At 46.2% G+C, this 26744-nt stretch overlaps 1 protein-coding gene and 1 long non-coding RNA gene across 9 annotated transcripts in view; one reads left to right on the top strand and one right to left on the bottom strand.

Moving 5' to 3' along the window:
- Positions 1–13765, bottom strand: part of LOC130453958 (uncharacterized) — a 30035-nt gene extending 16270 nt beyond the window's left edge. For 3 of the 5 annotated variants that reach the window (XR_008911639.1, XR_008911640.1, XR_008911638.1), the window contains exon 1: positions 1001–1138. This is a non-coding gene — a long non-coding RNA (uncharacterized LOC130453958). Of the gene's footprint in view, positions 1–1000; positions 1139–13676 lie in introns of those variants that run through there. The other 2 variants (XR_008911641.1, XR_008911642.1) reach the window with 2 other exon arrangements.
- On the top strand, positions 1112–26734 carry LOC103098385 (nectin-2-like). 4 transcript variants are annotated; one of them, XR_008911634.1, is made up of 10 exons: positions 1112–1240; positions 3316–3693; positions 4317–4613; positions 11845–11962; positions 13212–13360; positions 13679–13804; positions 14817–14848; positions 16136–16229; positions 25071–25184; positions 25866–26734. XR_008911634.1 is itself a non-coding variant. In XM_007491559.2 (9 exons), exons 1-8 carry the CDS (start codon positions 1168–1170, stop codon positions 16205–16207), a joined length of 1245 nt encoding a protein of 414 aa, XP_007491621.2. In that variant the 5' UTR covers positions 1112–1167; the 3' UTR covers positions 16208–16229; positions 24527–25796. The 4 variants fall into 4 exon arrangements, 3 of the variants coding, with proteins under 3 accessions (XP_007491621.2, XP_007491623.2, XP_007491622.2); XM_007491559.2 differs by lacking the exon at positions 25866–26734 and having other exon boundaries at positions 24527–25796; XM_007491561.3 differs by lacking the exon at positions 25866–26734 and having other exon boundaries at positions 24927–25791.
- The last annotated feature ends 10 nt before the right edge of the window (positions 26735–26744 follow it).

The following is a 26744-nucleotide window of genomic DNA, read 5'->3' as shown; positions in this document are numbered from 1 at the left end:
AAAGCCCTTATTAGCTGTGTGACCCTGGTCAAGTCACTTAGCCTTCAAACCTCCTTTTCCTCACCTTTAAAGTGGGGGTGGCAACGCTTGCTCTAGGGGATTTACAAAAGGGTTGGAAAGAAAATATTTCTCAGACCTTAGAGCGCTATGGAAATATGACTTGTTCTTGGCTGTATCACCTTGAGTAAATCACTTAACCTCTCTCAACCTCAGTTTCCTTATCTGTAAAATGGGAGTAAAATAATACCTGCCTCACAGGCATTTTGCAAAGCTTCAAGTGTTATCAAAATGGGGCTGGGGGTGGGGCTAGATGACCTGTGAGGCTCCTAGGATTTCCGGAGTGACTGTGGCTTCACAGAGGGTGAAGTGATTATTTTATATGAATAGTATCGTGTTGGTGGAGTCTTTCTTCATACAAATATTAAATTTGCCTCCTGGCAACGTCCCCTCATTGTTCCTGGTTCCGCTGGCTGAGATCTCAATGAATAAAGGCGAAAACTTTTCCTCTTCGTGGCCCCACCCACGCGTGGGATCCCAGAGGGGAAACCCCAGCTCCGCGGTTCACTGGGGTCCCGAACGCTGACACCGGGGACCCAGTGGGGAATAACTCGGACCAAAGAGCTTAGAAACCGGCCCGGAGTTTCCTCGCTCAATAGAAGGGACATTTTCTAACAGAGCTGTTCAAAAGTGAAACAGGGAACCTTGGGAGGCCGTGAGCTCCCCGCCACCCGCTACATTCCGCAGGAACCTGGCTGATCCGGAGACAGAGAGGCAGAGACAGACAGAGAGAAGGGAGGGAGGGAGACAGACAGACAGACAGACAGAGACACAGAGAGAGACAGAGAGATCGAGGGGGAGACAGGGAAGGAGGAAGAAAGGGAGAGAGAGAAAAGGAGAGAGGAGAGGGGGGGAGAGAGGGAAGGAGAGAGAGGAGAAAGGGAGGGAGCAAGGGAGGGAGGCAGAGAGACAGACCCTGAAGCCGTGCTGAAGGCAGATTTACCGGAACAACCTGAACTTGAGACTTGAGGAAAGGAAGGAGCTTCGGTGGAGCCCAAAGTCCAGGGAAAGTGAGCAGCACCCAAGGAAGAAGAACTGGGACTTGAATCCAAGTCAGAACTCCAGCCTGGGACAGTGATTGACCAATCAGGGGGTCGGAAGAGACCCCGGATGGACCTAGCCAGCTCCCTGCCCTTCTCCCTGCTCCTGCTACTGCTGCCGCTGTCTCCATGCTTAGGAGCCAGTAAGTCCAAAAATCCTGGGAGCCTCTCAGGTCATCTAGCCCCACCCCTGACACTCCGAGAGCCTCACCTCCCTTCCCCTGCCCTCCCCTCCCCCTGCCCCTATCCCACCAGGGGCTGAAAGTCTGCTCTCCCCACCTGGCCATACACTTAAAGGGCAGGAGGAGGGGGCAGCTGGGTAGTTCAGTGGATTGAGAGCCAGACCTAGAGACAATAGGTCCTCGGTTCAAACCTGTCCTCAGCCACTTCCCAGCTTTGAGACCCTGGGCAAGTCATTTAAACCCCATTGCCTAGCCCTTACCAAAGGCTCAGAGGAGGGGCCCAGGGGCCCTTAGGCAGGAGAGTGAAATAAGGGCCAAAGAGATTGGAATCTTTGGGGTCAGAAGGGCTGCCCAGCTGATAGCTAATGCCAGCCAAGTTTCTTGAGTAGGGGCAGGGCAGAAAAAACCACAGGAGTGAAGGGGTGAGGGGGAGCACAAGCCTATGTGGGTTCAGCAAGTTCATGGTTAAATGGGTACAAGAACATATTCTTTCTCAAGATTGTTTTTCCACCATCTGTGCCACTTCCTAAGATATTTTAGTCTACTGGATTAGGGGAGATGTTCACATTCCGATCTTTGACCTTAGACCTGGAATATTATTGCCAAAGTCTGGCCCTTTGCCTAATTTCTTGGGCCCCAAACTTGATCTGTCTCTGTCAGTCCCTGCCCTTAATTACCTTAGAATCAGGGTCATCAGAACATAGAAGAGAGAATGACAAAACTGGAAGAGACTCTGGAACTCCAGACATCAGAACTAAGAGGAACCTTAAAGCTTAAAACATAGAATGTCAGAATGAGGTGGTTAGTATTGGGAGGAACCTTAGAATGTAAACCATCAGGATGGACCTTAGAACTAAGAGGATCCTTAGAACATAGAGTGGCTGTGTTTGGAGAAAACTTAGAACATGGAAGGTCAAGAAGGAAGGACATTAGAATATGGAACATTGGAGCTGAGAGGATCCTTAGAACATAGAGTGGGTGTGTTGGGAGAAAACTTAGAACATGGGAGGTCAAGAAGGAAGGACATTAGAATATGGAACATTGGAGCTGAGAGTCCTTAGAACATAGAGTGGGTGTGTTGGGAGAAAACTTAGAACATGAGAGGTCAAGAAGGAAGGACATTAGAATATGGAACATTAGAGCTGAGAGTCCTTAGAACATAGAGTGGGTGTATTGGGAGAAAACTTAGAACATGGAAGGTCAAGAAGGAAGGACATTAGAATATGGAACATTGGAGCTGAGAGTCCTTAGAACATAGAGTGGCTGTGTTTGGAGAAAACTTAGAACATGGAAGGTCAAGAAGGAAGGACATTAGAATATGGAACATTAGAGCTGAGAGGATCCTTAGAACATAGAGTGGCTGTGTTGGGAGAAAATTTAGAATATGGAAGGTCAAGAAGGAAGGACATTAGAATATGGAACATTGGAGCTGAGAGTCCTTAGAACATAGAGTGGCTGTGTTGGGAGAAAGCTTAGAACATGGAAGGTGAAGTAGGAAGGACATTAGAATATGGAACATTGGAGCTGAGAGGATCCTTAGAACATAGAGTGGCTGTGTTGGGAGAAAGCTTAGAACGTGGAAGGTGAAGTAGGAAGGACATTAGAATATGGAACATTGGAGCTGAGAGGATCCTTAGAACATAGAGTGGCTGTGTTGGGAGAAAGCTTAGAACGTGGAAGGTGAAGTAGGAAGGACATTAGAATATGGAACATTGGAGCTGAGAGGATCCTTAGAACATAGAGTGGCTGTGTTGGGAGAAAACTTAGAACATGGAAGGTCAAGAAGGAAGGACATTAGAATATGGAACATTGGAGCTGAGAGTCCTTAGAACATAGACTGGCTGTGTTGGGAAGATGCTTAAAACATGGAATATATGGGCCAGCTTTGAATTTCAGAGTTGCCTCTTCTCTCTACCACTTTGGTTCCTGGCCCCTCTACCCTCCACCCCCAGCCCTCTGCCCTGACAAGTGCCAGTCTGAGCCTCTAACCTACTTCTCCTCTCTCTTCTCCCCTACCCCTCCCACTTCATGCTCAGCTCCTCAAAGTATACATGTGAAGATGCCTGCAGTGGTCCATGGCCTCCTGGGGAAAGATGTACAACTCCCTTGTCACCTGGTGCCTAAGGGAGTGGAAGTCCAGGTGTCCCAGGTGACATGGCTACGCCAAAACCAGACAAGTGGCACCATGAGCATAGCTGTCTACCACCCAACCCATGGTGTTGGTTTCCCCAGCACAGGGCCTGGTGTGGAGCGCCTGGCATTTGTCTCCCAAAGCCAGGATCCAGGCTCAGAGTTCCACAATGCCACCCTACTCATTCGGGACCTGAGGGGTGAAGATGAAGCCAATTATACCTGCGAATTTGCCACCTTCCCTGGAGGGAATGGCAAGGGCACCACATTGCTTAGAGTGCTAGGTAAGTAAGAACACTAGGAAAGGAGGGAGGAGAGAAGAGGAGGGCCCAAGAGCACCCAAAAAGCAGTCACCAGGATGCCTGGGAGGAGAGGAGAGGTTGAAGGAATTCCCTGACCCCCTCCCACCCCAGAGATCTTTCCCATTGACCTCTCAGGACAGTTTGTATGCTCTAAGGATACCCTACGGTCACAACCTGAGAACTGCCAGGGAACTTAGAAGTCATCGAATCCAACCTCCTCCTTTTACTTTTGTCAGAACTAGATGGGAACTTAGAACATAGAACACAGACTGTCAGAGTTAGAAGGTACTTGATAGGGTAGAATGCAAAATGTCAGTACTGGGAGGAACCTTAAAACACGGAATCTTCTAAGCTGGGGGGGAATCTTAGAACATAGAACATTGGGACAGCATAACTGGGACAGACAAGGGCCCTTAGAGCTTAGAATGTTAGAACATAGAACACAGGCTGTAAAGATTAACTAGAACCTTCAAATGTAGGTTAGGAATACTGAATCAGGGTTAGAAAAGCACTAGTCCCACCTTCACATTTTGGGGGGAGGAAACTAAGCCCTCCCAACCCCCCCAATATCACTTGGTTGATTTGACTTCTCATCTCTGCCCCAGCTGAACCTAAGAGCCACGCAGAGTCCTATGAGGTGGCCTCAGGCCCCGATCCCGTGACCATGGCCAGCTGTGTCTCCAGTGGGGGCCGCCCACCCGCTCGCATCTCCTGGTCTTTTCCGCTGGCTGGACAGAGCCATGAGACCAGGACCGCAGAGCCAGGGTCTGACACCTTCACCGTCACCAGTCACCTAACCCAGGTTCCGATGGCCCGAGCCAATGGGGAGAAGGCCATCTGTAAGGTGGAGCACGAGACCCTCAGGGAGCCTGCCCTGCTCTCCGTCACCTTGGCCGTGAGATGTGAGTGACCCCCTCCTCCCACAGACACTGTGTGAATTGTGAGCCCCAAGACTATCTGTGCCAGCACCCCTGGGGATGGCATATATGTGCCTGCCCTGACTCCTCCAACGGGCACCTCCAAGGGTGCTGTCTATCCGGTCCTCCCTCGGTGGTCCACACTGAGCTTCCCCTAGACATCTCCCAGGCAGCATCTACACTGATCCACACACATTCTGTACCAGCTCCCTCATGACCATTGTCTATACTGACTTCCTCCCCTTGAACACAATCTATCCTCACTGCCTCTGGGCACCATCTACACTGGCTCACATGCTAAATACCATATGCTTCAGCTCCCTAGACTTTCTTTTTTATTTTTAACCCTAACCTTCCATCTTGGAATCAACACTGTGTATCAGTTCCAAGGGAGAAGAGTGGTAAGGGCTAGGCAATGGGAGTTAAGTGACTTGTCCAGGGCCACACAACTGGGAAGTGTCTAAAGTCATATTTGAACCCAGGACCTCCCATCTATGCCTAGATTTTCAATGACCATCTCCAGGTCAGTGTCTGTCTATATCAACTCCCCCCAGGACCTGATCCTCCCCTAAAAATCTTATTGCAATCAGTGACACGCCCCCACCAGCTCCCCATCTACCTCAGCTCCCCCTAGACCAGAGCTTCTCTGTCCTTTGGCTGTCTTGTCAGGCCAGTGAAGTGGGTGGACTCTCCTCAGAATAACGCTTCAGTGCTTAATGAAGGATTCCAAAGGAAACCAATTCTAGTGAGACCTAATTCTCAAATTGTTCTAAGCTCAGGGACCCCAAGTTAAAATGTAGACACCGTCTACAATGATCTGCCTGGATACTCTCCCCCATAATGCTCCTCCTCATGATAACTGATAAACATATAATCCTTGGAGATTGGTAGTTGTCGCATTGCTGAAGTCATACTGGAGCAGTTGGCCAATTCCTTCTCCAGTCCATTTTACAGATGAGGAAACTGAGGCAAATATAGTGAAGTGACTTGCCCAGGGTCACATAGCTAGTTAAGTGTCTGAGGCCAGATTTAAACTTGGAAACATGAGTCTTCTTGACTTCAAGTCCAGTGTTCTATCCACTTTATCCACCTAGCTACCCCTCTTTAAGGTTTACAAAGCACCAAATGAGGAAACAAATGAAATGACTTATTCGTTGTCACATGGTCTATCAGCATTAGAGACAAAATTAGGGGGCAACTAGGTGGTTCAGTGGATAGGAAGGCAGGCCTGGAATCAGAAGGTTCTGGGTTCAAATTTGACTTCAGATAATTCCTAACTGTGTGTCCCTGGGCAAGTCATTTAACCCCTGTTGCTTAGCCCTTACTGCTCTTCTTCCTTGGAACCTTCAATGCTTAGTGTCAATTCTAAGACAGAAGGTAAAGGTGAGAGAGAGAGAGAGAGAGAACAACAACAACAACAACAATAACAACAACAACAAGGGAGGGGGGAGAGAGAGAGAGAGAGGAGGAAGGGAGAGAGAGAAAAGGAAAGAGGGAGGGGGCAGGATTTGAACCCAAGTCTTCCTAACTTCAAGACCAGCCCAATGCTCCTAAACATTTCTACACCAAATGAAACATATTTCTCTAGTAAGTCATCTATACTGATTCCCTTTTGACCCCAAGAACTATCCATACCAAACCCTAGACCCAACCCTTTGAGCAAATGAATACAGCTGTTCCCAAAATTCCTGCACATCCCCCTCTTCTGCATAGTCTCTTTCTACCTACATACCCTACTTCCCCCAGCAGAGGTTTCTGGAAATGCTGCAAAGGTGGTAGATTTTGTTTTAATTTCACTTGATGCTCCCAACAACCAGAAAGTGAGGTACTATTATTATCCCAATTTTGTAGATGAGGAAACTGAGGCAAATGGGTTAAGTGACTTGTCCAGGATAATACAGCTGGGGTTGAATTTGGACTCAAATCCAAGTCCAGCTCCTTATCCACTCATATAGGAACAATGGGCACACACTGTGGAGTCCATCCAAAGTACCATGTTCAGGGCAGATTGTAGGGACAATGCCCAGAAGAGGACGATGGTTAACAATAGGACCAGAGATTATGACACAGGAGGATCACCAAGAGGAAGCTGTGATGATTCACCTGGACAAGAGAATGTCCAGGGGACCATGAAAACTGTCAGCAAGTATATGAAGGGACATCACAGGAAGAAGGATTGGCCATGCTCCATTTGGCTCCAGAGGGCAGAACCCAGAGCATGGAAGCAAATTTCCCATCACCTCTGGACAATTAGGTTCAGCTGGGTAGTTAGAGAGTTGGACCTAGAATTAGAAAGATCTGAGTTCAGATCCAGAATCAGACCTTTCCTAGCTGTATAAACCCTGGGAGTGTCACTTTACCACTATCTGCCTCAGTTTCCCAATAGATCAAATTGAGATTATAATAGCCCCTACCTCCCGGGATTGTTGTAAGGATCAAATGAGATAATAATGGTGAAGTGCTTAACACAGTAATTGGCACATTGTAGATTCTCGTTTCTTTTCTTCCTTCTCACAGCTGGGGAAAGAACAATCTAGTCTCCCAGAGGTTCTTTAAAAAAACAAAGAAACAAAACCTTGGAATCAATACTCTGTATTGTCTCTAAGAAGAGTAGTAAGGGCTAGGCAATGGGGGTAAGTGACTTGCCCAGGGCACACAGCTAGGAAGTATCTGAGGCCAGATTTGTACCTAGGACTTCCTGTTTTCAATCTTGGCTCTCTGTCCACTAAACCACTGAAATAGAAATGGTAATCTGTGGAAACTATTTCTATTTGTTGCAATGACTAAATGCTCTGGCTTACTAGAGAGCTGCTACTAAATATGGGGACACACCTGCCTATGTTGCAATGGTGGAGAGATGAGAGGCACTGCTGGTACAGGGGAATGCTCTGGGGTCTGCCTACTGATTTCTACTGATGACTAGTGGATCAATATTTCTCCTAATCTCCTCCTCCCTTTCACTCCCTCCCTCCTTCACCCTCTCTTCCCTGCCCCCCTCACCTCCCAGTTCTTCTTGAAGTCTTCGGCTTCTTCCCTCCCCCCCTGAGTGAACTATAAAGATACTCTTTTCTTTTCCTTTTCAAATCAGGGGGTTTATTGGGATAACGGGATGGGAAACTGAGGTAAAAGGGATGAGGGTGTCCCTAAACTATAAGGAGAATTTAGGAGGGCTTTGGAAAGTAGTCCAGTCACAACTGTGACTCTAAGACAGTTAGAGAGATGGAGGACAATGATTAAAATCTTCTTTCTTCTCCATGAAGAAAAGTCTCTCCTTCAGCCTGGCTTTCCTCCATCTCTTGGTCAGTCAAATCTCAGAGAGAGAGACAGAGCAGAGGTTTCTCCCTTGGTCAGAGAGCCCAAAGCCAAGGCAGCCCTATAAGGTCAGAAGCTAAGAGGGATCAGATCTCAGCTTCCTCCCCCTTCAGTCAGGCTCAACTGCCAGGGCCAGAGACAGTCAGAAGGTTTTTAAGATCCTGTTTCTTCTCCCCTCTTCTACTGCCTCTCCTGGGAACATTCTGTTTGGAACCTTCTCCTGGATTGCCAGGCAGGTCCCCAGCCTTGGTTCTTGCATCTCGGCTTGTCCTGCAAAACCTCTCTCTCTTCAAGTCTCTACCACACCACCTAGCTGCCCATCGTTAAGCATTTTAAGAGTTGTGCTATGGAGAAGGGGTTAGCTTTTTCTGCTTGGCCCCAAAGGGCAGAACATCACTCTCTCCTTTAGGCTAGATGTCAGGAAACAGCTTCTAAACTGGTCAAAAATGACTGTTCCTAAGAGGAAGAGGCTGAATAAAGGGTCCTCCAGCCAAGGATGGACACGTGAAGATTCCTTTTATGTATGAGTTAGACCAGCTAATCCCCGAGGCCACCCTGACATTCTGTGTTACCAAAAGACAGACAGGTTTCCCACTACAATGACTAGAGGAGAAATGGGCTGCCTTAGTGGGTAGTGTGAGTCACTAAAGGTTTTCTGTAGAGGTTGCTGTTGCTATGGTTGTTTTTTAGTTGTCTGACTCTTCATAACCCCATTCAGGGTTTTCTTGGCATACTGGAGTGATTCTCCATTTCCTTCTCCACCTTATTGTATAGATGATAAAACTGAGGCAAAGGAGGTTAAGAGATTTGCAAAGGGTCACACAACTGGTAAGTCTCTGAAGCCAGATTTTGAACTCAGGTCTTCTTGACTCCAGGGTCAGCACCCTATCCATTATGGAAGCTGCCTTTCCTTAAAGGACTAGATGAAATAGGTGCCTTATTCATATCTCAGAATATTGAGAACCACTGGTCTAGCCCAATCCATACCTGAATGAAACTGGGGTAGTGCCTTCAAAACAATTGACTGTATAACAGTGTAAAAGCCTCACAATCAAATGCAGAAAAGCAGAAAAATACATCCTTTTCAGATGATAATACTATAAAAATTAAACTCAACAAAGAGATGCAGAAAGACTAAAAATTGATTGGAAACTAAATAATCTTATCTTAAATGACAAATAGGTCAAAGAACGAATTACAGAAACCATCAGCAATTTCATTAAAGAGAATAACAAAGATACAACATACCAAAATTTGGGGGATATAGACAAAGGAGTACTTAGGGGAAATTTTAGATTTCTAAATGTGTACATTTAGAGAAAGGGTAGATTGAATATACAAGCCAAAAAAAGACAAACTAGAAAGAGAGCACATTTAAAATCCCCAATTAAAAAACAAATTGGAAATCCTGAAAGTCAAAGGAGAGACTGATAAAATTTAAAATGGGAAAACCATTGAACAAATAAATAAGACAAGGAGCTAGTTGTTTCGGGGTTTTTTTTTTGGGGGGGGGACAACAAAATAAATAAACCATAGGTGAATCTAGTTTTAAAAAAAGAAAGAAAACCAAATTACCAGTATCAAAAATAAAAAGGGAGAGAACACAACAAAGGAAGAAGAAATTAAGGCAATTATTATCAGTTATTTTACCTAATTATATGCCAATAAGCCTAACAGTCTAAGTGAAAAAATAGATGAATATTTTTAAATATGTAAATTGGGAGACAGTTAGGTGGCTCAGTGGATTGAGAGTCAGACCTGGAAGCAGGAAGTACTGGGTTCAAATGTGACCTCAGACACTTCCTAGCTGTGTGACTCTGGGCAAGTCACTGAACTCCCATTGCTTAGTCCTTATTGTTCTTCTGCCTTGGAACCAATACTTAGCAGTGAGTCCAAGATAAAAAGTGAGGGTTTGAAAAATAAAATTAAATACATAAGTGATAATAAACAAATAAGTAAAAATCCATAAATTGTCCAGATTAACAGAAAAGGAAATCGAATTTTGAAACAACTTCATCTCAGAAAGAGATTGGGAAATTTGTAAGAAGTGACTCAAAACCTCTAAGTATCCTCAGGTTCTCTAAAGGGTCAGGCATGGGTTTTCAGAAGCATCATTTCTATGGTTTCCCACATTCCCCTGGGAACTTCCTGGCAGACCTTGAACCTGGGCCAGAAAGAAAAAAGCCAGAATGAGGTAAGTGCCCTCCCTGGCAGACTGCGTGCCTCAGAATGATAAGCAAAGAAAAGTCCAGCCCTGAAACTAGAAAAACCCTTCCCCCCCCTTACTGTGCTTTATTGGTAAACTGAGGGGCTGGTGGGAAGTATATTGAACTCAATTATCAGTTCTGGGACTCTCTTGAACAAAAGTCATTTCTGCTTCTTTGTCTATAAAATGGGGCTTAGGAGGGTAGCCAGCTGGCTCGGTGGATAGAGTGCCTGGCCTAGAGATGAGAAGTCCTGGTTTCAGATGTGATTTCAGATACTTCCTAGCTGTGTGACCCTGGACAAGTCACTTAACTCCCATTGCCTATCCCTTGCCACTTTCTTCTTTGGAACCAATACTTAAGATCATTTCTAAGACAGAAGGTAATACGGGGCCAAGAATACCAGGTATCTGGTCATGTAATAAGGTGAAGGGCTAAATGGTGGACCACCCAGCCATAATGTACCATGTCAGAGAAGGAAAGCAAGGACCCCAGACATCTTAGGTGACTCCCCTGCAGCAGAATTCAATGGAAGACACTGATGAGAAAGTCACAGGATGGGGATTCTGAATGGGCTAAAATCATTTTAGACATGGAGTCATGCCAGATCTGTGATCGAATCCTGCCTCGAACACTTCCTGTGACTCTCTATACTTTACCATCTCCCATCCTCGGTTTTCCCATCTGTAAAATAGAGATAATCACAATAACCATCTCATAGGGTTGTTTTGGACATCCTATCTGTTAGTATCCTACTATTTTTAAAGCCCTATACAAACATTAGCTATTACTACTACTTTTGTTGTTATAATTATTCATCTGAAAGGATGAGGTCACAGGGCAGTTAGAGCATGACAGGGGGACCCATGGACCTGGCGTTCCAGGGTTGCTGAGAAAATCAAATGGTAAAAGGGATGTCAAGGGCCCAACAAACCCTTGAAATGCAAGTAAATGTCAGCAATCCTTATATGGTAACAGAAGGCAGCAAGGTGACAAAGTGGATAGAGCACTGGACCTTGGAGTCAGGAAGAACTGAGTTCAAATCCAGTCTCAGACACATACTAATTGTGTGACCCTGGGCAAGTCATTGGACCCTGTTTGCCTTGGTTTCTTCATCTGTCAAGTAACTTGGAGAAGGAAATGGCAAACCATTCCGAGATCTTTGCCAAATGGGGTCATGAAGGATCAAACACAACCAAAATGATTGAATGACCCCAAAATTGTTATATGTTTTTATAGGGGAACCAGAGAGGTTCTCTGCATTTGGAGTCAAGGGACCTGGATTCAAGTCATGAGCAAGTCCCCTAACAGTGGTCAAGCAAGCCTCAGTTTCCTCACCTGTCAAGTAACTTGGAGAAGAAAATGGCAAACCACTCCAAGATCTTTGCCAAATGGGGTCATGAAGGATCAAACACAACCAAAATGATTGAATGACCCCAAAATTGTTATATGTTTTTATAGGGGAACCAGAGAGGTTCTCTGCATTTGGAGTCTAGGGACCTGGATTCAAGTCATGAGCAAGTCACTTAATAGTGATCATGTTAGCCTCAGTTTCCCCATCTGCAAAATGAAGAAATTGGGCAGTCTGAACTCTGAGATCCCTTTTGGAGTCCAGATCTGTGTTCTTATGTCTCTAAGGTTATAGAACCACAACTTCCTGCCCCTCCCATCTCCCTGACTTCCCTTCTCCTCTCCCTTAGACTGCCCCGAGGTCTCCATCTCAAGCCACGATGATGACTGGTATGTTGGACGAACAGAAGCGTCCTTGAACTGCGATGCCCAAAGCAACCCTGAGCCCACATCCTATAACTGGAGCACGTGAGTCCGGGGGGTGGGGTATAGCTGAACCCCAGAGTGGGTTTGAGGCTGGTGACTGCTTATTGAGTCATAGCAAAGAGTTGCCTTCATCATCCTAGTAGCCGTCCTGACCAGGTTGTAAGGCTTTAAGACCTAAAGGTATTCCCTTTAGTGTGGGGTACTGTCCAGCTCCCCATTATGGAGCACAACGAGATGCCAGTTGAGGTAGAGAAGAAAGATGGATGAAATATGATTTCATCTGATCTCAAGCTGCTTTCCTGGGGCTGAACTCCATTGTTACAGGCTGGGGTGCACAAGGAACCTTCCAGAAATTGTTGCCCCCCCCATAACAGCATGCACTCTGGGAGATCCTAGTCTGGAAGAGTCCTGCAGGATTAGCTGTCATGAGGTCTTCCAAGAGGATGTTGGCCAGACTAGGTTTGGGGCTGCCATGATGGATAGTCGGAGGCATAATAAAGAACCAATCACAATCTTCATTAAGGGGTGTCTCTGGACCTTCAGCAAGCACTTAATAACAATCAGTATTACAACTTAATAAAAATGCTGCCCTGACTGAGGTTGGGGTCTTTGGTTACTGAGGAACCATTGGCAATAACCAGATGAAGCTCTGCCCTTTTGCGCCACTGTTTCTCGTTATCACAGATATATCATGGCATGAGTTGGGGGGGCTCAACTGTCTGAGCCCCTCAGGGGACACTTGGGTCCCTAAGGAGAAGAACAAAGGTTATGGAATTTAGACCTGAAAAGGAAAGATCTTAGGGAGACCCAAGGTGGGCAATGGATTGGGAATCTGAGACACTGAGTTCAAATCCTAGTTCAGTGTTTTTACTTTTCTTCATGGCTCATGGAAGTCCCTCAACCTCTCTGGGCTTGACATTTTTCTCATCTGGGAGAGGATGGAGTTGGCCTCAGTGACCCCTATGATTACATCCAGCTACATATCTGTGACCCTACTCACCCACTTGATGGATGAGGAAACCGAGGCCTGGACAATATAATGACTTGCCCAAGGTCAGAAAAATAGCAAGTAGCCATAGAGGAGATATCAGTCAACTCTCCAAGCCCAGACACAAGACTCTTCTCACCCTGCTGGGCTGGGGTAGCATAACAGTTGGCTCTCCAAAGGAAATAGAAGCTAGGGGCTCCATTCCTGGGTGTCTGCGGTCTACAGGGAGTGATGGAAGGTCTACATCATGGTTCTGAAGGAAGAGGAGAGGGGAGATGCTTCACCTGCCTTTCTCTCCCCCAGGATCTCTGGCTCTCTCCCTTCAACAGCTGTATCCCAAGGCGCCATGCTCATCTTCCACCCTGTGGACTGGTCAGTCAATACCACGTTCATCTGCCAAGTCACTAACGCTCTGGGCACAGGATGGGCCAATCGAACCATCCATGTCAAAGGTGAAGGTCCAGGGAAGTGTGTGGGAGGAGGGAGGAGACCTGGATGACTCTCAGAGACCAGAGGGCATTGCTGGGCCCCACATCTGGCATTCTGGGGAAGCTGTGGACCCAGACCTGCCTAGCACGTTCCCTTCCCAACAGGTGACTCTCCCATTTTACAGAAGTAATCTTGAGTCTCAGAGGGACTTCAGAGGCTGGCCCCCAGTGCCTAGCCCCAAGCTGGAAGAGTCCTCAGAAGTCATCCCATCTGGCCCCTTCATTTTATAGAGGAGGAAAGCTGAGGGACTGACACTCTCCCACCCCTTCCTTTTCTTACAGAGACGTCATCCGCCAAGGAATCCTCAGCAGCTTCATTGTCCACAGGACAAGTGGTGGCCATTGTGGTAGGAGTGATCTCGGTCCTCTCCATCCTGGGGGTTTTCCTGTGGAAAAGAAAGTCCCTGTGTGAGTCACTCAGCTCTTCCCCATAAGAGCCCTTCCCAGGGGTCAGCCTGATTACTCATGGTTCCTGAAACCAAAGCCCCAAGGAGGATGGGACAAGGACAGCTGGCGCCCAAGAACAGAAGTCAAGAGATTGGCTGGGGCAGGCCTGGAGATCCTCTAGACACTGAGGAAGGGAGTGACAGGAGGTCAGAAACAGCCAGGAAATCAAGCCGGATGCAACTGGAGGGGAGGGGCTGGCTGCAGGTACAAGAGGGGGGCCTAGATTATCAGATAAACTTGGATGAGATCAGATGTTTGGGATGTGGGAAGGTGACCTAAGGAGGAAGTCAGCAGTCCTGGGATAGAGGCATCACGCCCTAAAATGCCAGGTGAAGTCACAGTAAACAAACACCCCAGGCCGGAACTCACCTTCCCTAGAGCTGAAAGGGAGAAGACACCTTCTCCTTTCAGAACCCTCTGAGATTGGGATTTTTCTCCCCCATTTTACAGAGGTGGAAACTGAGGTCCAGAGAGGTGCCAGATTGGACTCACAGTCCTAATCCTGGGACATGAGATGTTGGTAGGACTGAAAGTCACAAGGACTCTTAGACACCAAGTTCCTCATTTTACAGATGAAGAAACTGAGGTGCAGGAGAGTTTGAGTGACACCTTAAGTCACTCAGTTAGGAAGTGACAGGACTGGGATTTGATCTGGGATCTCCTGAGGGCTGTGTTCACTCATCCCATTACACCCAACAGAAGTTCAGACTGCCTAAGTTCTGAGGACACTCATGGAGTGACAGAGATAAAAGGATACCTAGAACAGGGAATATCAGGGCTGGGAAGGGTCTTAGAACAGAGGATGGCAGAGAGAGAAGCCTCAAAGGTCACCAACTCAACCCCCCCCTCCAGGATGGCATTTGCCAGGAGCAGAGCCAGCGGGAGAGGTGAGGCAGGTGTCCAGCCTCCCAAGCCAATGTTCTGCTCTCTAGGCTAAACTGCCATATACTCATGACTGCCTCTGCTTCTCCAGGTCCAGGCCACCAGGACCGTTCAGCTACCCAGGTAAGAAGGGGCTGCCTCTTCTCCTTTGGTGCAGGAAGTGGGCTGAGGGACTCTGTAGAGGCTCTGGCTGCAGCCCTAGGTCCAGTGCAGGGAAGATAGCAGTTGAGAGGTTCAGGGAAAGAGAAGACCAAGCCAAGGGGTGTTCATATATAAAATATAGAAAGCAATTATGGAGGGAAGCTATATGCCTTAGACACTTCCTGGCTGTGTGACCCTGGGCCCCCATTACCCAGCCCTTACCACTTTTTTGCCTTGGAACCCATTCACAGTATTGAGTCTAAGACAAAAGAGGAAAGAAGGAAGGAAGGAAGGAAGGAAGGAAGGAAGAAGGAAGGAAGGAAGGAAGGAAGGGAAGGAAGGAAGGAAGGAAGAAGAAAGAAAGAAAGAAAGAAAGAAAGAAAGAAAGAAAGAAAGAAAGAAAGAAAGAAAGAAGAAAGAAAGAAAGAAAGAAAGAAAGAAGAAAGAAAGAAAGAAAGAAAGAAAGAAAGAAAGAAAGAAAGAAAGAAAAGAAAGAAAGAAAGAAAGAAGAAAGAAAGAAGAAAGGAAGGAGAAGGAAGGAAGGAAGGAAGGAAGGAAGGAAGGAAGGAAGGAAGGAGGAAGGAAGGAAGGAAGGAGGAAGGAAAGGAAAGAAAGAAAGAAAAGAAAGAAAGAAAGAAAGAAAGAAAGAAAAGAAAGAAAGCAAAGAAGAAAGAAAGGAAAGAGAAAGAAAGAAAGAAAAGAAAAAGAAGGAAAAAGAAAGAAGAAGAAAGAAAGAAGGAAGGAAGGAAGGAAGGAAGGAAGGAAGGAAGGAAGAAGGAAGGAAGGAAGGAAGGAAGAAGGAAAGAAGAAAAGAAAGAAAGAAAGAAAGAGAAAAGAAAAAGAAAGAAAGAAAGAAAGAAAGAAAGAAAGAAAGAAAGAAAGAAAGAAAAGAAAGAAAGAAAGAAAGAAAGAAAGAAAGGAAAGAAGAAAGAAGAAAGAAAGAAAGAAAGAAAGAAAGAAAGAAAGAAGAAGAAAGAAAGAAAGAAAGAAAGAAAAGAAAGAAATGAAAGAAAGAAAGAAAGAAAGAAAAAGACATTCTCTCATAACTCACCTTCACTGCCCAGCCAAAGGCTTATGTGAGTGTGTGGGGTGTGGGTGTGGGCATGGGTGTGAATGTTGGGGACAGGGAATGTTGAGAAGGAAGGGATGTGATCTCTGGGGGTTCCCTTGCTACTCCCTGGTCTATGGAACCCCCAAAATCTCCATTGGTGGGAAGCAAGGGGGACAGGGCCAGGAGCCCCATCAGTGACACCATATTGGTCTTTGCAGGAAATCTCCTATACCTCAGTGGCCTGCACTACCAGTTCACCCCAGACTAACCCAATAGAGAATGGCAGATGACCTCAGTCAAAATGGCCAGCAGGTACTACTTCTAGAGGGATGGATCCCTCCCAGGATCCTGGAATTACCCAGACCAGACAAGGATCTTTGTGCTTCGGGGCCCCCTAACTGATGCCATGGGGAAGGACAACTTGTTGGGACATCAGCATCAAGACCCTGTCCCCACACACCCTCTGAGGGACTACATGATCGTGCTCAAGGCCCTTCCTCTCTTGGCCTCAACTTCCCCATCCAAAAGAAAGAAGGGCCTCAACTACCAGTCCACATGCATTTTATTTAGCTCCTGTTGTATGCACTAGGTGCTGCTGCCTCTATAAGATCCTTCCCAACCCTAAAAAAAAAAAAAAAGCATTCTTTGCCCTTTTCTCCAAAATGGATAGGCAACATGATATGGTTAAAAGGGTGCTTGCCCCGGAGGAGGAAGATTTGGGGTTCCCCCACATCCTGACTCTTCTTACATCTAGCCCAGCGGTTCTCAACCTCTCAATTTGTAGCAATGAGAATACAGAATGCATACATTCCGAATCATGACTGTAGCAAAAACGACAGTTTGGAAGTAGCCACCAAAATCATTTTTTGGTTTGGGGTCACCCCAACATGAGGAACTGTATTTTGGGGTCACGGCATTCGAAAGGCTGAGAACCACTGCTCTAGACCTTTGAGTATTTTTATTTTTGTAATTATAAATAATAATTTGTGATTTAATTTATTATTAAAATCTTCCTACAATCCATCAGGGTCTCTGGTATGGAGGACTGGAGGCAGAGGGGAGGAGGGAGGCAGCCTTCACCCTGGAGGGGAAAAGGCAAAGAGTGGGGGGGAGAAACCACCCAGACTCTGCTCCATGCTCCTTGAAGCATGATGTTGGAGTGAGACCTGAGTGAGGAGTCAGAGCATCTGGGTTTCAGATCTCACCAGCTCACACACTTATTACTTTTGTGACCTTGGGCAGGGTCACTGTACATCAATGGACACCATACCTGAAAAATTGAAGGGGTGAGGGCAGCTGGGTGGCTCATCAGATGGAGAGCCAGTCCTAGAGATGGGGAGGTCCTGGGTTCAAATATTGCCTCAGACACTTCCCCAGCTGTGTGACCCTGGGCAAGTCACTTAACCCCTCATTGCCTAGCCCTTACCATTCTTCTGCCTTGGAACCAATACATAGTATTGACTCCAAGAGGAAGGCAAGGGTTTTTTAAAAATGAAGGGGTTGGCCTGGGTGGCCTCCAAGGTCCCTTCCAGCCTTGATTCTGTAGGCGTAATGCCAAATTGTTAAATGAGGGATGCTGAGACCTCTCCAGAGGCAGATGAGTAGGTCAGTGATTCTAGGGTTACAGGGCCACAACTTCTAAGCCCCCATTTAACTGGAGCCTCCACCCTACTGCCTTGATGCCTCCCAGTGTCCAAGCCCCAACTTCCCTTCCTGAGCTCTGTCTCCACTCCTGGCAAATACCTCCTTGAACTGGTGTTTCCTCCAGGAGTTTAGACGGAAACCCATACCTACATCTTCTCCTTCTCCCAGAGGCTTTGGGTTTCCTGCCTTTGTGTGGCTACCATTGAGTTCCCAGGCCATCTGTCTTTTAGCCCTTCTTCTAGACTCATGACCAGTCCATCCCTTTCTTCCCCTGCTACCTTTCTCAGAGGGAATCATGGGAATCACAAGAGGACTTCTGCCACTCCCTACAGGTTCTTTCATGCTGACTGCCATACAATAGCTGGAACAAACCTTGGCTCTCTGAGGCAGGAGGGAAAGTCAGGCCCTGCAGGGAGAGGATTGCCAGGTTCTCTCCTACTGGAAGGGCTGGAAGAAATTGGTCCCCAGTGCTTCAGGGGCCAAGAGAGCCAGAGATTGGGCAAAAAAGTCAAGTGGCATGTCCAATCTGGCCACAAAGGATGCTGGGAGCCTTGACAGAGGAAAGGAATGAGCCCCCAAGTTCCTGGCTGCTCTCCTCTGCTTTAATCTATCCTACTCTCTCCCCAAGTTTCTCTCTCAGTGGCTAGCTCTTCTCATGCCCCTCCTCTGCTCAAATACCTTCTGTGCCTTCCCTTTGCCTGCCTCCAAAGTCCAGGTTCCCTAGCCTGGCATTCAATGTCCTCTACAGGTGACCCTAGGATGCTTTTCCAGCCTCACCCCACTGAGGCTCACACCATCATGCAGTTTATCCTCCCTGATCCCCTCAGGGTACACTGGAAGATGATGATGATGATGATGATGATGATAGTAACAACAACAACATTTATATAGCATTTTCGAGTTGGTAAACCACTCTACAATTACCATCTCATTTGATGCCCACAATAACCCTGAGAGGTAGATAAGCCTGCCATTATAATTTCATTTTACAGATGAGGAAACTGAGGCAGGCAGAGGTTAAGTGACTTGTCCAGTAAGTGTCTAAGGCTGGATTTGAGCCATCCTCCTAACATCAGGCTCAGCGCTCTGTCCACTGAGAGTGCCTTCTCCCTGGGTGATTGTGGGAAAACCAAACAACATCTCTAGCCTTCAGTCTCCCTCATCTTTCAGACGAGGGGCTGGCACTAGAGTCTCTATGCCTCCCCCACCCCATCCCTCGGCCCTAAACTGTGGGAATCTATTTTTCATAAGCCCTATTAACTCCTATATGTTAGAGAGAGTTACTGTGCATTCCCCTGGCTCGAATCTGGCTCAGAGATGCCATCGAGGCTGCTACTTGTCCTCGAGAATGCCAAGGAAAGTCTTCCTTCTAACAGAATTTGGTTAGTAATCTGAGGGGACAAGGCTCCTTTTCCCGGGTTCCCCAAGATGTAGGTGGCCGGGGAGGGCTGGATAGGTTGCTGGACCACCTCCTAATTAGCTCTCACCAATGAAAGGAGTCTTGGGACAGTCATGATCCTCCCAGTCTGCCTGATCCAGCACAGATGGTCCCTGGTGTCTGAGAGACAACCCTGGAGATGTCTATCACTTTACTGGTTCTGATGCTGCCCTAGCCAGTAAACCTGGTACAGCCAGTAAACTTAAATGCTTACCCCAAAATCAGTTCTTAATCATTACAAAATCCTCTGGCCAATTAGTACAAAGCATTCTATAGCATGACTGCTAAGAAGGGTTTGAGGATGCTTTCTTAATAATGTTCCTGGGGGCAGCTGAGGGACTCAGTAGATTGAGAGCCAGGCCTAAAGATGGGGGAGGTCCTGGATTCAAATATGACCTCAGACACTTCCTAGCTGGATGACCCTGGGCAAGTCACAATCCCCATTGCTTAGCCTTTACCAATCTTCCTTTTTCGAGCAAATCAGCCATCTGCCTGCTAAATGGCTCAGTGGATAGAGCCTGGAATCAAGAATCAGTTCAAATCTGGCCTCAGACACTTACTAGCTGTGTGACCTTGGGCAAGTCACTTCACCCTGTTTACTTCCATTTTTTCATCTATAAAATGAGCTGGAGATGGAAATAGCAAACCAGTCCAGTATCTCTGCCAAGAAAACTACAAATGGGCTCACAAAAAAGCAGACACAACTGAAAAACAAGTCTGCGCTGTAAAGGCTTCGAGAACTGTCCAGGGTAATAGTCACCCTACTAGCATGCCTAGGAGGCAGGAGTTGAACCCAGATCTTTCCGACTCCAAGGTCCATCCAAGAAATTACTACATCACCTAGAAGGCATTGGAGAGGCACCTTGGAAGTGACAAGAGAGCAAGGTAAATAGGTAACAGCTAGATGGTGCAGTGGATAGAGAACTGGGCATGAGTCCTGGGGAAATCACACTGCTTTGTCAGCCTCAGTTTCTTCACCTGAATAACAGAGATAATAACAGTATCTACCTCCCAGGACTGCTGTTGGAATCAAGTAAAATATTTGTAACAAGCTTTCCAAACCTTGAGGTGCTCTGCAAATGCTGCTGTCATCATCATTGCCATCATGAGCATCATTATAACCACAGGAACTTCCCAGGAGCACAGAGGCTAAAAGCATCATCAGGGAGGGGCAGCTCGGTGGCTCAGGGACTAGAGAGCCAAGCCTGCCTCCTACTGAAGTGATGCCCAAGCTGTGCCCAGGAGATCACTACTAAGCTCCCTCCTCAACCCTTGATTCGACTCCAAAAGGCACTTCTGTTCATATACCATTCTACAAATCATCCATAAAATATGAAGTATAAAAGAACAATGACTGGGCAAGTGCTTACCCCCATTGTCTATCCCTGGTCTTGGAACCAATACTCAGACTTGATTCTAAGATGGAAGGTAAGGGTTAAAAAAAAAGAGGGTGCAGCTGGGTAACTCAGTGGATTGAGAGCCAGGCCTAGAGACAGGAGATCTTGGGTTCAACTCTGACCTCAGACACTTCCTATCTGGGTGACCCTGGGAAAATCACTTACCCACATTGCCTAGCCCTTACCACTCTTCTGCCTTGGAACCAACACATAGTATTGAATCTAAGATGGAAAGTAAGAGTTAACAAGAAAGAAAAAGAAAGAAAGAAAGAAAGAAAGAAAGAAAGAAAGAAAGAAAGAAAGAAAGAAAGAAAGAAAGAAGAAAGAAAGAAAGAAAGAAAGAAAGAAAGAAAGAAAGAAAGAAAGAAAGAAAGAAAGAAAGAAAGAAAGAAAGAAAGAAAGAAAGAAAGAAAGAAGAAAGAAAGAAAGAAAGAAAGAAGAAAGAAAGAAGAGAAGAAAGAAAGAAAGAAAGAAGAAGAAGAAGAAAGAAAGAGAAGAAGAAAGAAGAAAGAGAGAGGGAGGGAGGAGAGGAAGGAAGGAAGGAAGGAAGGAAGGAAGGAAGGAAGGAAGGAAGGAAGGAAGGAAGGAAGAAGGAAGGAAGGAAGGAAGGAAGGAAGGAAGGAAGGAAGGAAGGAAGGAAGGAAGGGAGGGAGGGAGGGAGGGAGGGAGGGAGGAAGGAAGAAGAAGAAGGGAAAAGAAAGGAGAGGAGAGGAGAGGAGAGGAGAGGAGAGGAGAGGAGAGGAGAGGAGAGGAGAGGAGAGGAGAGGAGAGGAGAGGAGAGAAGACTGCTAGGATGACATCCCAACCCCTCAGCCTGGCATTCCAAACCTCCCCAATCTGACTTCATCCTGCCTTCCCAGCCTCATTTCACATCCTCCCATTCACACACTCAAAATTCCAGCCACCTGGGATAGTTACCATCTGCCAAACCCTTTCTGTCATAGCCCACCTCCATGTGGATGTCCAGACCTGCAGTTTTCATAATCCTCCTTCTCCAGGGCCTCTCTCTTGGGTCACAGACCCTCCCTGTAATCCCCCCAGCTGGAAATATTCTCAGAATTTCCTAAGGCACTTTCCCTGGGGCTCTCCTTTGCCCTCACCCTGCTACATTATTATATTTGTTGTTATTGGGTTGTTTCAGTGGTGTGACTATCTGTGACTCCACTGGGGGTTTTCTTGGCAGAGACATTGGAGTTGTTTGCCCTTTCCTTCTTCCACTCATTTTACAGATGAGGAAACTCAGGAAATGTGAGGTTAAATGACTTGCCCAGGATCACCCAGGTAGGAAGTGTATGAGGCTGGATTTGACCTCAGGATGACTCCAGACTGGGCTCTGTCTGCTGTACCACCTACCTGCCCGTATTAATATTAGACTTTGCATCATGCAGGATGCCCTTCCCATTCTCCAGCAGCAGCTTGAGGGCAGGAACTATTTCTTTTTCCGAGCTTCGTCCCTAACCCAGAGCCCAGAGCCTTGCATAGAGGGGGCACTGATAGAGGGAAATGAAACCATTCAGAAAATATTTTCCCAAGTGATCCTGGGCCTGAGCCAGTGCATCAGACCATCCACCCGAGGAGGAGGCCCCAGTCCTTGACCAGCCTTGTGGAACCCTCCTCCATCGATCTCACCAGCGGCACTAATTTAGGAAAGAGCTGGCTGGGGTCAACCAGGCCTTCTGTGACAGGGAAACAGACCATGGTTTAGCAATAAAAAGTTCTGGGAGTCGAGGTGGGGGTGGAACAGAGCCCAGGACACATTGTAAATTTAATCTGCATTCTTAACATTTTCTCCATCACTTTCTTTTTTTTTAACTTATACTATGTATTAAAAACAAAAACAAAACAAACTTATACTTAGTATCAATTCCAAGGCAGAAGAGCGGAAAGGGCTCGGCAATGGGGGTGACCTGCCCAGGGTCACAGAGCTAGGAAATGTCTGAGGGCAGATTTGAACCCAGAATCCCATCTCCGATCCTGGCTCTCTAGCCATTGAGGCACCCAGCTGCCCCCACATCATAAACACTTAATAAATGTTTTTCCATGTATTCATTCAAGAACTATAAACAAAGCAGGTGCCCATGAACTCCAGGATAGCTACACAGATTGTGGCCATAAGAAACAATGAATATGGGGAATTAGGAACAGCTTAGAAATAGATGCAAAGCAAAACCAGCTGGGCCAAAAAAAACAATCCACCATCACTAAAAAAAAGTGGCAGCAAAAATGGTACCAAGAGGCAGCTGAAATTAGACTTATTCCTTTAGAGCAGCCTTGATCCTGGAGAATAGACGGCTGAAAAAAATAAGTTCCTTCCTCCCCATAAAGAAATGTGGGGCTACAACTGCAGAATGGGGTAGGGGGTGTCTTTACGTTCCATCTTGGAATCAATACTCTGTATTGGTTCCAATGCAGAAGAGTGGTAAGGGCTAGGCAATGAGGGTCAAGTGACTTGCCCAGGGTCACACAGCTAGGAAGTGGCTGAGGTCAAATTTGAACCTAGGACCTCTCGTCTCTAGGGCTGGCTCTCCATCCACTGAGCCACCCAGCTGCCCCCTCAGTTACTTTTTAGAGTAATGAGATCCATTTCCTAAGGCAATACAAATTTCACTGGGTAGGAAATGTGCCTCTCTGTCTGTCCCTCTTTGTTTGTTTGCTTGTTGTTTTCTCAAAAGAAACTTGATTATGGGATGAAGGTGTAGGTGCTGAAATACAAAGAGGATCCCAGAAAAAAATTGCTGAAAAGTCCTTTTGTTATTCCTCTTGTTTAGTAAACCAGCTTAATCTTGTTCATTTCTACAAGGATCAAATCTTGCTTCCTTTTCATTTCCGGTTGTGTTTTGGGATTCCCAGAGGGAGGGGTCGGGTCTTTAGTATCTAACTCTGAGATTTTGTTGGGGGGAGAAAAGGGACTTCCAATATGGAAACTCCCTCCACCAATGCCCAGTGGCAGCCCTGATTTATTATCCGTCTCACAGAAGTGTCTGGGGGCACCAAGACGTTAAGGACAAGCCAGAGGTGGGATTCCTGCCTCCAAGGCAGCCCTGGAACCTCTCTCCCAAACACTCTCATTTTTATCCACAGAAATTCAGACGTGCTCCGGTTTCTTGGGGCTATTTTTGGGTGTTTGTTTGTTTAAGAGACAGAGAGGAGAGGAGCCGAGGAGTCCCCACCGCCAGTCTGTGGCCCTGGCCCGAGGGGAGGGATTTCACTTCTGAGGTTTCACTTTCTTCATTAACACACTAAGAATTTGAGCTAGATAAGGAAGAACTGGAGATGTCAGAGCTCAGAACCAGACCAAACCCCTAGAGGGAGGCCACTAGATGGAGCCAAAGTGCACAGAGCGCTAGGCTGGCAGTCAGGTAGCCCAAACCCCAAATTCAGCCTCTGGCACTTACTGTTAGTGTAACTCTGGGCAGCTCTCTTCACCTCCGTCTACCTCAGTTTCCTCAATTGAAAAATGAAGCCCTCAGTGGCTTGTTGTGAGGTTTCGAGGTAATAAAGCACTTAGTGCTGTACCTGGCACATAGTAGGCACTCAGCACATGTTTATTTCCTTCCTCCTTTCTGAGGAAGTTGATTAGAGTTGGCCCATTCTCTTCTTTTTTTCTCTCTCTTTTTTTAAACTCTTACCTTCCATCTTGGTTCTAAGGCAGAAGAGTGGTGAGGGCTAGGCAAATGGGGGTTAGGGGACTTGCCCAGGATCACACAGATGGGAAGTGTCTGAGGTCATATTTGAACCCAGGACCTCCCTTCTCTAGGACTGGCTCTTCATCCACTGAGCCACCCAGCTGCCCCCCATTCTCTTTTCAAATGACTAATCTTTTCAGCCTCCTTCCAGCACTAATATTCTCTTCTTATTCATGGAGAAAGAATGGAGTGTTGGGGCCTGGGCAGTCATGTGATCCCCATTATTGATAACATCCTTATTCTCCAGAGCTTTCAAATTTACAAAATGCTCTCTTCCTAACAACCCTGTGACTCCCATCTACCTTTCCAAGCTAATTTCTCATAGCTCCCCTTCATATATACTACACTGGCAAACCCCTCTATTTACTGTACCCCAAACAGGATGTATAATATATCTCTCACCTCCTTGCCTTTGTCCCCTTCCTTGTCCTGCCTTCTTTTTAGAATTCCTGGCTTCCTTCAAAAGTTCAAAGAATCATAGAATCTGAGAGATTCTAGGGGCCTCGGCAGCCACTTAGTCCAGTCCTTATATGAAGGGAATTCCCACTATGACATCCCTGAATATGGGTTGCTCCATATCTGCTAAAAGAATGCCACAAACTCATGTGCCACTTTCTACGGAAAGTCTTCCCTGCTTTAAAAGACTGTCTGCACTTTGATCCATCCATACCACTGCTGGGTTTATACCCCAAAGAGATAATGGGGAAAAGACGTGTACAAGAATATTCATAGCTGCGCTCTTTGTGGTGGCAAAATATTGGAAAATGAGGGGATGCCCTTCAATTGGGGACTGACTAAGCAAATTGTGGTATATGTTGGTGATGTAATACTATTGTGCTCAAAGGAATAATAAAGTGGAGGAATTCCATGTGAACTGGAGAGACCTCCAGGAAGTGATGCAGTGAGAGGAGAAGAACCAGGTGAACATTATACACAGAGATGGAAACACTGTGGCACAATAGAATGTAATGGACTTCTCTGCTAACAGCATTGCAATGACCCAGGACAATCCAGAGGATCTTATGAGAAAGAAGCTATCCACATCCAGAGATAGAACCGTGGGAGCGGAAACACAGAAGAAAAACAACTGCTTGATCACATGGTTCGATGGGGACATGATTGGTGATGTAGACTCCAAATGATCACTTTCGTGCAAATATTAATAATATGGAAATAGGTCTTGATCAATGACACATGTAAAACCCAGTGGAATGGCATGTTGGCTACTGGAGGGAAAGAGCATGAATCATGTAACCATGGAAAATTATACTAAATTAATTAACTAAATAAAATTTTTCAATTTAAAAAAAAGCCTTCCCTGATACCCCAAGTGGTGGTGTTCTCTCCTTAAAAGATCCTGTGTTTCCTTAGTAGCCCACATATTGTTTACCCAGGATAGAATATAAATTCCCTGAAGGCGATGACAATTCACTCTTGTCTTTGGATCTCCAGCACCAAGAACAATGCCTGGCACCCAGTAGGAGCTTAATAAATGATTGGGTTAAATCGAGTTATTCATATTAACAGAGGAAGACAGTGGCTATACCATTCACTGCCATCCCTCTCCCACCACGACCCTTCCTAAAGTAAACTCCCCACTTCCACCCCTTGGGTGAATAAAAACCCCTGGGTTTAGAGACAGAAGATCTACATCTGAATTCTAGCTTTACCTAGGTTACTATATGTATGGTCTTTGGACAAGTTGTTTAAGCACTCTGTGCCTCAGTTTCCCCACTGGTAAAATGATATTTGAAGTTATGTTGAATGATTTATTATCTTTCAGGTCCCCTCCACATCTGAGAGATATGATCTCAGATTTCTTCTCAGATTCCCTCCATCTCCTGGGACTCCGAAGACTAGATCTCTCACCTGAAGACACCATCACCTCTCCAGGGCTAACTGGGCCTCTTCTCGAGCTCCTGGTGCCTAGGTCAAGGAGGAGGAGCTCACTACCTCTCAACTCCCAAAGCCACAGGGATGCATCTACCCACAAGGATTCATCCTCCAGCAACATACACACATGCACACACACGTGTGCATTCCACAGTAGTATACACCTGTCACACACAAAACATAACATGTTTCTGCACATGCCTCCCAACTCATGAATGTGACTCACTCACAAGTTACCCTCCTCAGGGGGAGGGTCCATTCTACTCTCCCTCTCTTCTGTCTCCCAACATCCTACCAGAGTCCATGGAGCCAATCCCTGGGATTCTCTCCCAAGCACCCCTGACCCTCAGATGCTCCTCAACACCAAGTCTTGGGCTCGCTCTACCAAGAAGCATAGGGGAGCCACCCCTACACCTCCCAGCCTTAGTGATTCACTAAGTTTTTCTCTCCCCTACTTGACCAAGATCAGGTTGATTCTAAATATTGTCATCTCCCTCGATTACTAGATATGTGGCTTCAATCGAGAAATCCTTTCATTTATTTAATGATTCATTTATTCATCCATTCATTTAATCATTCATCCATTAATCTAATTATTCATCCATTCATTTAATCATTCATTCATTCATCTAATTATTTATTCATCCATTCATTTAATCGTTCATTCATTCATCTACTTATTTATTCATCCATTCATTTAATCATTCATTCCTTCATCTGATTATTTATTCATCCATTCATTTAATCATTCATTCATTCATTCATTCAT

Source organism: Monodelphis domestica, chromosome 4 (genome assembly GCF_027887165.1).
Source record: "Monodelphis domestica isolate mMonDom1 chromosome 4, mMonDom1.pri, whole genome shotgun sequence".
In the NCBI taxonomy this organism is placed as follows: domain Eukaryota; kingdom Metazoa; phylum Chordata; class Mammalia; order Didelphimorphia; family Didelphidae; genus Monodelphis; species Monodelphis domestica.
The sequence above is the reverse complement of the archived record's forward strand: the minus strand, read 5'-3'. Positions and strand labels throughout refer to the sequence as shown.